General features: G+C 46.0%; 2 protein-coding genes across 5 annotated transcripts in view; both read left to right on the top strand.

Moving 5' to 3' along the window:
• LOC101951641 (CD99 antigen) overlaps positions 1 to 13,709 on the top strand; it is a 514,232-nt gene that overhangs the window by 82,312 nt on the left and 418,211 nt on the right. The window lies entirely within an intron of this gene.
• The window catches only part of GYG2 (glycogenin 2), a 39,688-nt gene continuing 28,832 nt past the window's right edge, over positions 2,854 to 13,709 (top strand). For both annotated transcript variants that reach the window (XM_005283319.5, XM_005283318.5), the window contains exon 1: positions 2,854 to 4,714. In XM_005283319.5, the coding sequence (XP_005283376.2) occupies positions 4,708 to 4,714 (7 nt within the window). In that variant the 5' untranslated portion in view covers positions 2,854 to 4,707. The remainder of the gene's footprint in view (positions 4,715 to 13,709) is intronic.

Genomic DNA, 13,709 nt, shown 5'->3' with positions numbered 1-13,709 from the left:
ATATTTCCTATTTGTGACAGTTCAAATGCATATTCCTTTTGATATTTTATAATAAATCTTTGGAAAGATTCAATTTTTTCTTCCAGATCTTGGCAGCTTTTGCACTATCTTTGTTCGCTGACGAAGACAGAGACCATGACGGTTCATGAAGCGAGTGCACCAACCCGCTGATGCAACAAACATTGATGTCTTTACTGACTTGTATTTGTCATCTTTTGACATTTGCAGAGCATGCAGACGAATTCCAGATCTAGTGACAATGTACCCATTTTGTCGACATTCAACAACCCAATTATTGAGATCTTTCTCTAGCTCAGGAAATGAAGCGCACTTTGTTGGACATTTTTTCTTACTTCTTGGCATGTCTTTTAGTGTTGTTTTATTTTTTCACCATTCTCTTACTTGCTTCTCATTGATACAGAATTCACGAGCAGTGGCGCAATTATTGTTTGGTTCTGCATATTTAACAACTTTAAGTTTGAACGCTGCATGATAAGCAGACCTTTTTCTTTTGATTTCACCGTTGTTCATTTTAAATACTAGTATGAAAATAGATTATTATTATTGTAGTTATAGATTTTGTAGGACTTTATATAGGAATGTCACATGCTTTATCACTGTCAAATTATTATTGTTCTTTGTTTATTTCAAAGCAGCCTTGTAGATAGACTGTTATCCCCACAGACATGCCAATTTCAATTTTATTAGAGATTCCATTGATTCTGCACGTTATATTTTCATATTGGCTCGAGACTTATGAGGTCCAATGGTAGAAATGCATGAAGAGATCAAATTATATAGTAGCGGACTGACACCAGTGCTATAGTACTATCATTCATTGTATTTTTCTGATTGGTTTGTAAGGTGTAGCATTTTGTGAAATGCATGGGTCAAATGTCATGCAGATCTGCAGCACTGCTCTTTTAGTATTCCTTTAAAGCCAATCTAGTCCACTAAACAAAGCCTTTGCAACTTTAAAAGGCTTCAGTATTGACATCAATAAATGGGTCGGCAAACTTTGGCTCCCGGTCAGGGTAAGCCACTGGCGGGACGTTTTGTTTACTTGGAGCATCTGCAGGCATGAAGCCCCTCAGCTCTCCATGCCTGCAGACACTCCAGGTAAACAAAACGACTATGTATTAGATATTCAATGATTCCATAGAGTTTAAAATCATCAAATTGGTGTAGACTCGTTTATATGCCGACCCCTGCTCTTTAATGCCTCACTTTTTTACCAAAAATATTCAGCTTACGAACAAGTATATACAGTATGTTGTGCTTTCAGTTACACATTAATGGGGGTAAGCCTGAAGATGTGCAATCTGTGCTTGTTTAGTAAGAGAAAGGAACAATTAATGAAGAAATGAACATGAAATTTTGTTTCTAAAGGTGATGAACAGAAGAGGTCATTTGAAAAGAGAGAGCTCTTTCCACAAAAACACACATACACACAGGTGACCAGATGTCCTGATATTAGGGGCTTTGTCTTATATATGCAACTATACCCCTCTGCCCCCGCTCCCCCAAAGTGTCCTGATTCTTTACACTTGCTATCTGGTCACCCTAACACACACACACACACACACACACACACACACACTCTCTCTCTCTCTCTCTCTCTCTCTCTCCCCCGTCCCTCTCCAAAAGAACTCTAAAAGATAGTTTATATCCATTGCAATCCTTTCAGTAAATGAGGAAAGGAATTATTAAGGGAAGGACATTTTAGTCATGTCAGTAGTTGTTTTGAGCCTGTAATTTTGTGCATTCTCTTAATTCACTTCAAATATGAAGATGTTTTGACAACACACAAAGCAGATAACCTCTTTATAACTCTTTTACCTTTACATCACAGGTGAGGTAAATTCTCTTTAACTTGATTTTAAGGAGACAAGATATTCTTTGAAAGGTGTCAGACCACCATGTTGATGGTTAAAGCTATGTTAGAGCATAGACACAGATTTGACCTGTTGAAGTATTAAGAGATTTCTGAAACAGGTGGTGCAACAGGTGAGCATCCAAATAATATATAACTCAGCGCATCTAGAAGGAAATTGTTGTATCTTTCTCAGTTGTTTAATATTAAAAGATGTTTATTTCTGTTCTATCCAGTGTAAACTTTCAATAAATACTTCTTTTGTTTTATCTAAGATGAATTGGTGTTGGTTGTTATATTCTAGGAAACAATGATGGCTGATGCTTCTGAACAAAATAGATCTGTCATGTTAAAGGAGGCAGGGAACTATTCATGACACTTCATCTTTAAGGATATTGGGGAGAAAGAGGGCTGCAGTCTTTCTTAAGGAGTAGTGCCTCTGTATATCCTTAAGGCACACAAGGACTAAACAGTGTTAGGGGTGAACCACTGTTACACCCTACTTTTCATTTGTTCATTCAGTTTAAAAAAACAACAAGATAAACACTTCCCTATTGAGTGGAAACTTCTCATGTTTATTTTCTCAACCAAAAGGTGGATTTTATTTTTGCAAGTTTAAGCATAATTGACTCAGCCACTTGAGTTGGCTAAGCAAGAAAAACAATGTTTAAAAAAAATTCTCAGTGGTCTAATTGCATACACATAATGGATGGTGGGGTTTTTTTTGTTTTTGTTTTGGGTTTGGTTTGGTTTGGCTGCTATTGCTATTGTTTGCTATTGGTTGGTGATGTTTTGTTTGTTTTTGGGTTTTGGCAGCCTTTAATTTATGAGAGTAGGAAAAAAAGACAGTCACGTGGTTAGATCACAGGACTCAGAGCCAAGAATACAGCCTAGCACTCCTGCCTCTGCCACTGACTTACTGTGTGATTTTGGGTAAGCTTCTTTGCTTCACTTTTCCTTATATGTGCAATGGGGATGATCAAAACTTCCTTGCAGAGATATTGTGGGGCATAATTGAATGCTTGTTAAGCACTTTGAGATCCTTGGCTAAAACATGCTACGTACATTCAAAATGTTACTGTGGCCAAATACAGTATTAGCTTGCATTTGGCTGTAGGCGATATAATAGCTTCAGAGAACTCCAAAACCAGAATTACACAGGAGTAAAACAGGAGTAATGCAGTGGTGAATCTCTGTCTTCTTGGTTACCACAAATTGGATTAGATTCCATGTGAGCCACCATGCTCTTTAATGGTGGGATTTTTTTAAAACCAAAACTCTATCACCTTATCCTAAGATGCAAAATAATAAAAATAATAATTTAAAAAAAACAAGACTCTTCTAAGGGGTGCATGTTGTGTACCTTTTCCTGGCTTTTCTTTTTTGAGCATGCAGGTGCATGTGTCAGCCCATATGTGCAGACTCACGGGCAGATGATGTGAAGTACCTTCCCCGAAGAGCAAGCTGAGGAATGTACTAGCAAAGGTAGCTTTTGTTTAACCTTTGTACTGCCTGAATTCTCAGCCAGTGTGGCCCCAAATAAGCTATAGCAGCCTCAGGGATGATGATTATGTTGCCTACAATCCTTCCCAAATCACCCCACAGTCCAGAATAGCCACAGCAAAGGTCTCTGGCTATACTTGCTCCAGGTCACTCACCACCAGCTTTGCTCTGATAAGGTGCTAAGCAACAGCATCACCCCTCAAAGGGAGCTTATGTGAGCTTGACAAATCCGGAAATTATTATTTACATCGAGCAGCGTGGACCAAGCCCTATTGCGCTAGGTGCTGTATAAACACAGAACAGAGAGCTGGTCCCTGCCCCAAAGCGCTTTTATTTAAGTCCCCGAACATGGCTTCAGGAACCTAATTTAAGGCATCCAGCTCTGGAAACGTCTGTTTTGTGTTCTTTCTTGCCTGCTTATCTCTACAAACAAAAACGCCCCCTCCTCCAAACAACAATGTCGAGATGGGGGGGGGGGGGGTTATGGCTTTTCCTCCCCCCGCCCCGTAACCCTTCGGCCCAAGGCACTGGGAGACAGAGTGGGGCTGAGATTGTAAAGATCTCAGTGAAACACACAAGCCAAATGCTCTGGAGCCAGGCTACATGGCCACAGAATGCCCTCCCCCCCAGCAGCGTGTGTGTGTGTGTGGGGGGGGGGTCCCTGGAGCACCAGCACGCAGGGCAGGAGGCGAGCAGCCAAGGTGTGCTAGCAGGAGGAGGGAGCACCGCTGGAGCGGGCGCAGTCCAGCTAGCCCCGGGGCTGGCGCGCCACAGGTTACCTGAGTGCAGCCGAGCGGCGCTGGGGGCGGAGGCAGCCCCGCTGCCCAGCAAATGGCTGCGCAAGGGCAGCTGGAGGACTCGCGCGGGGGGCAGCGCGCGGGCCCCCGCCCCTCATAAAAGCATCTGCGCTGGGCTGGGCGCGGGCTGCTTGCTGCACCCTGGGCTTTGTCCGCGCGCGGGGCAGCGGGAGGGGGCCCAGTGCGGGGCTGGGAGGCGGCGGCGACGACAGACGCGACCCCAAGCTCGCAGGGGGGAGTGGCCCATTGCAAATGCAATCGGCCAGGGCGTGTGTCTCGCATGCACGCTAGAGCCTCCGGATGGTCAGGCTTTGTCCCCTGCTAATGACCGTGCTGCTGCGGGGGCTGAAGGGAGCATGACTTTGTAATTCCCTTCCTGGGTCTCCAGCCGCAGGAAGGAGGCTGATTACCAACTGGGGATTTGTCCACTCAGCCCAGGCCTGTTGGGAGCCAGGGAGACGGGCTGGAGTTGTTGCTGCTGCCAGCGTCCTTACCCAACACACCAACAACAGCCTACCCTTCTGGCTTGAGAGGATGGCTGGTGAGTAGGTTTTCTTTCTCTCTCTCACTGAGGATCTTGTTAATTAACTAGGCTTCGTTTGATTTTTAAGCCCCTTGTCTTGAATAAACTACATCAGGTGTGGTAGAGCTGTGTAGAGTAGGATAGGTTTCCTCCCCCCCTTTGTTTTTAGGATGCATACGGATTTCCCAATGTTTTTCTTGATAAAAACAATGTCATTTAGTGTGTGCAGTATTTGTTCACAATCGAATACTAGTATGCTGTAATTAGTAGGCCTGGATTAGGATTTGAACCATCTGGCTAGTAGGAGCTAAACTCATTTATCTATAACATATGCAAATATAAAGTCCTTTACCTGGTTTATCAATGGAGATTTCAAAGGTTCATAAGGTTATGTTTGGTATAAAAGCATACTTATTGACTTTCTTGAGCTGGGTGAAGAAAAGCTTTGTTTTATGCTGCTAATAGCAACACAGGTATTATTTATGAATAGCCCTCATTTTAAGAAAAGCCAAGTGGTAGTTTGTTGTAATACAGGACATAGTTGGGTTTGATTTTCCTACCTGCTTATTCTCAGGATCGTTGCCTAATTTGTACCAGGGCTTTGCCAGAGCTGAGCCCCAGCATCTCTAGGCTTGGCAGTTCATCACCACCACCCCTCCCTCCATCTCTGGGCTTGCTGCATAACTTATGAATGTAAAAAGATTGCTTGAGACCCAGCACCTCTTTCATGACAAATGTAAGCACTGCGCAGGATTACTGTGGTATAGAAGTTGTGGTGGAAAAGGTTCCTCACATGGTTTAAAACCGATTCCTCTGACCAATTAAGGAGCATCACTGAGGGCTTTGAAGAGAATTCCACTCTGTTCTGGACCACAAAGGGTACGTCTTCACTACCTGCCGTATCATAGAATCATAGAATATCAGAGTTGGAAGGGACCTCAAGAGTCATCTAGTCCAACCCCCTGCTCAAAGCAGGACCAATTCCCAGCTAAATCATCCCAGCCAGGGCTTTGTCAAGCCAGGCCTTAAAAACCTCCAAGGAAGGAGACTCCACCACCTCCCTAGGTAACGCATTCCAGTGTTTCACCACCCTCCTAGTGAAATAGTTTTTCCTGATATCCAGCCTGGACCTCCCCCACTGCAACTTGAGACCATTGCTCCTTGTTCTGTCATCTGCCACCACTGAGAACAGCCGAGCTCCATCCTCTTTGGAACCCCCCTTCAGGTAGTTGAAGGCTGCTATCAAATCCCCCCTCATTCTTCTCTTCTGGAGACTAAACAATCCCAGTTCCCTCAGCCTCTCCTCATAAGTCATGTGCTCCAGACCCCTAATCATTTTTGTTGCCCTCCGCTGGACTCTTTCCAATTTTTCCACATCCTTCTTGTAGTGTGGGGCCCAAAACTGGACACAGTATTCCAGATGAGGCCTCACCAATGTCGAATAAAGGGGAACGATCACGTTCCTCGATCTGCTGGCAATGCCCCTACTTATACAGCCCAAAATGCCGTTAGCCTTCTTGGCAACAAGAGCACACTGTTGACTCATATCCAGTTTCTCGTCCACTGTGACCCCTAGGTCCTTTTCTGCAGAACTGCTACCTAGCCATTCGGTCCCTAGTCTGTAGCAGTGCATGGGATTCTTCCGTCCTAAGTGCAGGACTCTGCACTTGTCCTTGTTGAACCTCATCAGATTTTTTTCGGCCCAATCCTCTAATTTGTCTAGGTCCCTCTGTATCCGATCCCTACCCTCTAGTGTATCTACCATGCCTCCTAGTTTAGTGTCATCTGCAAACTTGCTGAGAGTGCAGTCCACACCATCCTCCAGATCATTAATAAAGATATTAAACAAAACCGGCCCCGGGACCTATCGGTGGGTAGCAATCGATTTATCCGGGATCGATATATCACGTCTCGTTAAGACGCGATATATCGATCCCCGAACGCGCTCACCGTCGACTCCGGAACTCCACCAGAGCGAGCGGCGGTAGCGCAGTCGACGGGGGAGCCCCGGCCATCGATCCCATGCCGTCTGGACCCCAGGTAATTCGATCCAAGATACTTCGACTTCAGCTACGCTATTCTAAGATCTTTTTCTTGAATGGTAACAGCTAATTTAGACCCCATCTTTTTGTATCTATGGTTAGGATTATTTTTTCCAATGTGCATTACTTTATCAATGTGGTGGGCTTCTTTGGTATTTCCCCCCCCCCCCCCCACATGGATGTTAAGTTTAATTGTGGTTGGTATAACCGAGTGTTTTAACTATGCTCATCTCTTGGACTAGATCCTGTATTCCACTTAGGACTAAATCAGGAATAACCTCTCTTCGTATGAGTTCCAGGACAAGCTGCTCCATGAAGCAGTCATTTAATGTGTTTAAAAATGTTATATCTGCACCCCTTCCTGAAGTGACACAGATCCAGTAAATATTAGGATAGTTGAAATCCCCCATTACTATTGTGTTTTCTACCTTTTAATCCCTCTGAGCATTTCACAGTCACCATTGCTATCCTGGTCAGGTGGTTGGTAGTATATTTCTACTGCTAGACTCTTATTGTTGAAGTGTGGAATTTCTATCCCTATAGAGATTCTATAGTACAGTTTGCTTTATTTAAAATGTGTACCTTATTTGACTCTAGGCTTTCTTTCAAATGTAGTGCCACTCCCACAGCAGTGCAACCTATCTATCATTCCTATATATTTTGTACCCTAGTATTACCATGTCCCATTGATCATCCTCATGATGCCTATTATAGCAATATCCTCACTTAATGCTAGTTAACGAATATTAGTATTTAGATTTCTAGCCTGTTTATAATAAGCACTTGTACATTTTTGTCAATATTTAGTTGCTTGCCTTCATGTGTTCTTTTTAAATGTGATTCTTTTATGTTTGACTGTTTCTCACTAGCTCCTACCTGTACTTTACCAACTACTTTCCTATCCCTTTATTAGGATATAGATTTCCTCCTTTAATAAATTCATCCCTATGGATGTATCCACCTGAACCATGTGCTCTTCCACACCTGTTCACTTTCCCTCAGCCCTTAGTTTAAAAAGTTCTCTGCAGTATGGTTCCATTTTGGTTTAGGTGGATCCCATCCTTTCTGTATAGGCTCCTCCCTTCCAAAAAGGTTTCTCAGTTCCTAATAAACCTAAAACCCTCCTACTTACAGCATTGTTTCAGCCACACATTGAGACCCTGCAGTTCTGCCTGTCTTCCTGGCTCTGCATGTAGAACTGGAAGCAGTTCAGAGAATGCGATCATGGAGGTCCTGGACTTTAATCTCTTATGTAGCAGCCTCTCTCCTACCTTTCTCTGTCACTGGTACCTTCATGTACTACCAGTTCCTTCCCAGCACTGCACATAAGTCTGTTTTAGGCCTTGCTACACTTGCAAGTTAGAGCGCATTAAATCAGCTCTGGGTGCCCTAACACCTGAGGTGTCCACACTGGCAAGGCACGTAGAGAACCTGGACTCCGCGGCTGGAGCGCCCATGGTAATCCATCTCCACTAGAAGCATAAAGCTTGCTGCGCCCCGTCTGGAGCGCCGCGGTGCCAGTGTGGATGCCCTGGTCTATTAATACGCTCCGATCGGCCTCCAGAAGTGTTCCACAATACCTGTTCTAGCCACTCTGGTCATCACTTTGAACTCTACTGCCCTGCCCTCAGGTGACCAACCGTCAGACTCCTTAAATTCTCTGGGAATTTTGAAATTCCCCTTCCTCTTTGCTCAGCAAGGCACGTAGTGCTCTCAGCGCATCTTTCCAGGTGACCATGCCTCCACGTGCCAGGCGATCCCCAGTATGGAGCAATGGCGAGGTGATGGACCTCATCAGTGTTTGGGGGGAGGAAGCTGTCCAGTCCCAGCTGTACTCCAGCCGTCGGAATTACAATACCTATGGGCAGATATCAAGGGACATGATAGAAAGGGGCCATGACCGGGATGCACTGCAGTGCATGGTTAAAGTGAAGGAGCTGCGCATAAAGCCTACCACAAAGTGCAGGAGGCAAACAACCACACCGGTGCTGCCCCCACGACTTCCCATTTCTACAAAGAGCTGGAAGCGATACTTGGGGGTGACCCCACCTCCACTCCGAAGAGCGCCATGGACACTTCAGAGACTGTAGCAGCCCAGCGTTCAACAAGGCAGGAGGAGGAAAGCGAGAGCGAGGGTGCTGAGGAGGAGTGGGGCCCAGAGCCAGACGACGGCCCGGTATCCCTAGATGCATGCAGCCAGGAGCTGTTTTCAAGCCAGGAGGAAGGTAGCCAGTCGCAGCGGATGGTGCTTGGGGGAACAACAAACAGCAGAGGAGGTACCCGGTAAGTGGCTTCTATTTTGGAAAGGTAGTTGTTTGGTGCGGGCTCTTGGGGCGAGGAGGGTTGCAGAAAGAAGGGTTAGGGCTGCATGCATGCCTAGATGCAGAATAGGGTGTTGATGTGCTCTCACATCGCGGTAATCAGCCTCAGTGATCTCATCGAAGGTCTCATGCAGAAGCTGGGCAATCCGCTTTTGCAGATTCCTTGGCAGAGCTACTGTGCTCCTTGCCCCAGTAAGGCTAACACATCTGCGCCACTGTGCCATGAGGGGTGGGGGGGACCATTGCTGCACACAGGTAAGCGGTATATGGGCCAGGGTGTAAGCCGCAGTGTAGTAGAAGACCCTCCCTTGCTTCCCAGGTCACCCTCAGCAGCGAGATATCTTCCAGGACTAACTCATCCTGTGGAAAATGTGGGGACAGTGTTCTGTATAGGGGCCCCCTGCAGCTGTTGGCTCTCCCCAAGGCACAGAAACCCAGAGGACAGTATGGCCCTGAAACAATCAGTCCCCCTTGCCCCTGTGCTTACTCACCATTTTGGAGCTCCTGTGAATTGTGCGCTCGCTTTGGGACAGGCACTTTCTGCTGTTGTGTAGACTGTACTTGTCTTTAAGTTCGGCAGAATCCTTGCTCTGTCTAGTGTGAACAATGCTGCCTCTGTTAAGTGTTGCATTTCGGCTTCACAGATGCAACCTTGAGATCCCAGCCGTCCATGTTATCAATGGCGAAAAGACTGCAAAGAATCAGGAAGCGTCCACAAAAAAGCAAGGAAATCTTACTGAAAATCAAAAAGTACAGGAGTGGCAAGAGACTGAAAGGAGGGTCCACCGGCAGAATGGGGATCATCAGCACCACAGCACGGAGAGGCTCCTAAGCATTATGGAGTGCCTACTGGACTCAATGCAAGTGCTCACAGCACTGCAGGCAGAGCAGATCCGGCCTCCGCCCGCGCCTTCCCCCCCCCCGCAGCCCTTGCTCCAAAACTCTTTCCCTTGTGCCCCCCATGTCACTGCCAACCTACTCCCCCCAACATCCAATTTCTTATCACCACCAGCTGCCTCCAACACCTGTAGCTTCACCACCCAGCCCTGCAAACTATGACCCTTACCTACTGCACTCCACCCCCATCACCATGCATTTTAGCCAGCCTGAAGTGCAGACTCATTGCACGGCACTCCAGATAGGAAGGCTGAACATAACAGGACATATGCAAATCTTTGATTGTCCCATTCCCCACCCCGTGCCCTTCCCTCCTCCCACACAGTACAGATGTGTCATGCCCTTTCTGTTTCCCCAGCAGTTGTTTCTTTTCAGCAAATGAATTTTTTGACTTTGAAAACATTCTTTATTGCATTAAGTAAAAGATACTGTAGCCTAGGAAAGCAACAGGCACTGCAAGTCAGTGCATCATACATAGCAAACTCAGATGCCTAGTAGCATTGGAACCACTGCACTTCACTCCTGTGCAGGGCACCAAACATTACTGGTGGCTTTCAGCATTGAATTGCTCCCTCAAGGCATCCCTAATCCTTACTGCCCCACGTTGGGCCCCTCTAATAGCCCTGGTCTCTGGCTGTTCAAATTCAGCCTCCAGGTGTTGAACCTCTGTGCTCCATCCCTGAGTGAAGCCTTCACCCTTCTCTTCACAAATGTTATGGAGGGCCCAGCCCCTGGCTATAACCGTGGGGATGTTGTCATCGGCCAGGTCCAACTTCTCATACAGACAGCGCCAGCAGCCCTTTAAACGGGCAAAAGCACACTCAGCAGTCATTCTGCACCGACTCTGCCTGTTGTTGAACCACTCCTTGCTGCAAGGCTCCCTGTGTAGGATTTCATGAGGCATGGCATTAAAGTGTAAGCGGGGTCTCCAAGGATCACAATGGGCATTTTGACTTCCCCTACGGTGATCTTCTTGTCTGGGAAGAAAGTCCTGGCTTGCAGCTTCCTGAACAGGCCTGTGTTCCGAAAGATGCGTGCATCATGCACCTTTCTGGACCAGCCTCTGTTAATGTCCATGAAATGCCCACAGTGATCCTCAAGCACCTGGAGAACCATTGAGAAATACTCCTTCCGATTTACGTACTCGGTGGCTAGGTCGTCTGGTGCCAGAATTGGAATATGCATCCCATCCGCAGTTAGGGAAACCCATTTGTGCAAAGCCAGCCACAATGTCACGCACATTGCCCAGAGTCACGATTCTTCTGAGCAGGCTGCAATTAATGGCCCTGCAAACTTGCATCAACACGATTCCAACGGTTGACTTTCCCACTCCAAACTGGTTAGCGACCGATCGGTAGCTGTCTGGAGTTGCCAGCTTCCAGATTGCAGTAGCCATGCACTTCTCAATCAGCAGGGCAGCTCTCAATATCGTGTCGTTGCACCACAGGGTGGGGGCAAGCTCAGCACACAGTCCTATGAAAGTGGCTTTCCTCATCCAAAAGTTCTGCAGCCACTGCTCGTCATCCCAGACTTGCATGACGATGTGATCTCACCACTCCGTGCTTGTTTCCCGAGCCCAAAAGCGGCGTTCCATTGTGGTGAGCATGTCTGTGAATGCCACAAGCAATCTCTTGTCATATGCGTTATGCAAGTCGACATCATTGTCAGACTTCTCACTGTCACTTTGTAGCTTAAGGAGGAACTCGACTGCAATTCATTATGTGCTGGAGAGACCCATCAGCATATTCCTCACAAGTTCAGGAGCCATTCCCTCAGACCGAAAGGGAAGACAGAGTGTTCAGTACAAAAAAGTTGAAAGATGGCGCCAAATGTGGACGGAAGCACGGGGATTGCTGGGATGCGAAGCAATGCATCACGGGGTATTGGGACAGGACCCAGGATGGCCCTTTCCTCCCCCCAGCCCCGTTCCCACAAGCCACAGCGCCAGAATGGGAAGAGGTGCTTTGTGAGATAGCTGCCCATAATGCACCGCTCCCAATGCCATTGTAAATGCCGCAAATGTGGCCATGCCACTGCGCTTGCAGCTGACAGTGTGAGCACACGGCAGCGCTTTCCCTGCTGCGGTCTCTGAGGGCCAGTTTAATTCCCGGTGGTCTACATCTGTAAGTGTAGCTATGCCCTTAGATGCCTCATGAGATCTGCAAGCTTTGCACCCAGCAGGCAATTTACAAGTTCTCCCAATCATCACAGACCCAGCTATAGATTTCTAATAACCAAATCCCCATTACTATTACCTGGCTCTTCCTAGGAACTAGGGTTGCCCCCTCAGGAGGGGTAACCTCAGTGTGAGTGAATATCATCTGGAAGCTATGGGATTGTCTCTCCATTCCAGCTTGATGTTCTCCTTTCCTGAGACTTTCATCCTCCCTTATTGCATCCCTGAAAGTCTCCACTATGTACATCTGTGTCCCTTAGCTCCTCCAGTTCAGACACTCTGGACTCAAGAGCCTGTATTCTCTCTCTGAAGGCCATGAATTGCTTGCGCCATATGCATACTTATACCACCTGCCCACAAGGAGGTAACCATATTTGCTGCATTCAATGCAGTAAATGGGATAGCACCCATTTTCTCTGCTTCTGGATTTCTGCCTGCATTATTTTGACTCTTGTAGGAGGTTTTTTTGTTTTGGTTTGTTTTTTTCCCCTTTGGATATTGGTCTGGGTTTAGAGTATACTAGTTAGGTGTATCTGTCTCTCACACACCTTCGCTAAACTCCCCTGTTCGTTAGTTCCTAGCTGGGTTTTTAAATCCCTGTTCTCCCTGAGTTAGCCCTGCCCCCTTGTCTAGGGATCAATAGAGGAGGTTTTGGAATTAATTGATAAACTTAATAGATAAACGTAACATTAACAAGTCACCGGGGCCAGATGGCATTCACCCAAGAGTTCTGAAAGAACTCAAATGTGAAGTTGCGGAACTATTAACTAAGGTTTGTAACCTGTCCTTTAAATCGGCTTCTGTACCCAATGACTGGAAGTTAGCTAATGTAACACCAATATTTAAAAAGGGCTTTAGAGGTGATCCCGGCAATTACAGACTGGTAAGTCTAACTTCAGTACCAGGCAAATTAGTCAAAACAATAGTTAAGAATAAAATTGTCAGACACATAGAAAAACATAAACTGTTGAGCAATAGTCAATATGGTTTCTGTAAAGGGAAATCGTGTCTTACTAATCTATTAGAGTTCTTTGGAGGGGTCAACAAACATGTGGACAAAGGGGATCCAATGAACATAGTGTACTTAGATTTCCAGAAAGCCTTTGACAAGGTCCCTCACCAAAGGCTCTTACGTAAATTAAGCTGTCATGGGATAAAAAGGATTGAGAACTGGTTAAAAGACCGGGAACAAGGGTAGGAGTTAATAGTAAATTCTCAGAATGGAGAGGGGTAACTAGTGGTGTTCCCCAAGGGTCAGTCCTCGGACCAATCATATTCAACGTATTCATAAATGATCTGGAGAAAGGGGTAAACAGTGAGGTGGCAAAGTTTGCAGATGATACTAAACTGCTCAAGATAGTTAAGACCAAAGCAGACTGTGAAGAACTTCAAAAAGATCTCACAAAACTTAGTGATTGGGCAACAAAATGGCAAATGAAATTTCATGTGGATAAATGTAAAGTAATGCACATTGGAAAAAATAACCCCAACTATACATACAATATGATGGAGGCTAATTTAGCTACAACAAGTCAGGAAAAAGATCTTGGAGTCATCGTGGATAGTTCTCTGAAGAT

The sequence above is a fragment of the Chrysemys picta genome, chromosome 1 (genome assembly GCF_011386835.1).
Source record: "Chrysemys picta bellii isolate R12L10 chromosome 1, ASM1138683v2, whole genome shotgun sequence".
Classification (NCBI taxonomy): Eukaryota; Metazoa; Chordata; order Testudines; family Emydidae; genus Chrysemys; species Chrysemys picta.
This window is presented reverse-complemented; position numbering and strand designations above follow the sequence as displayed.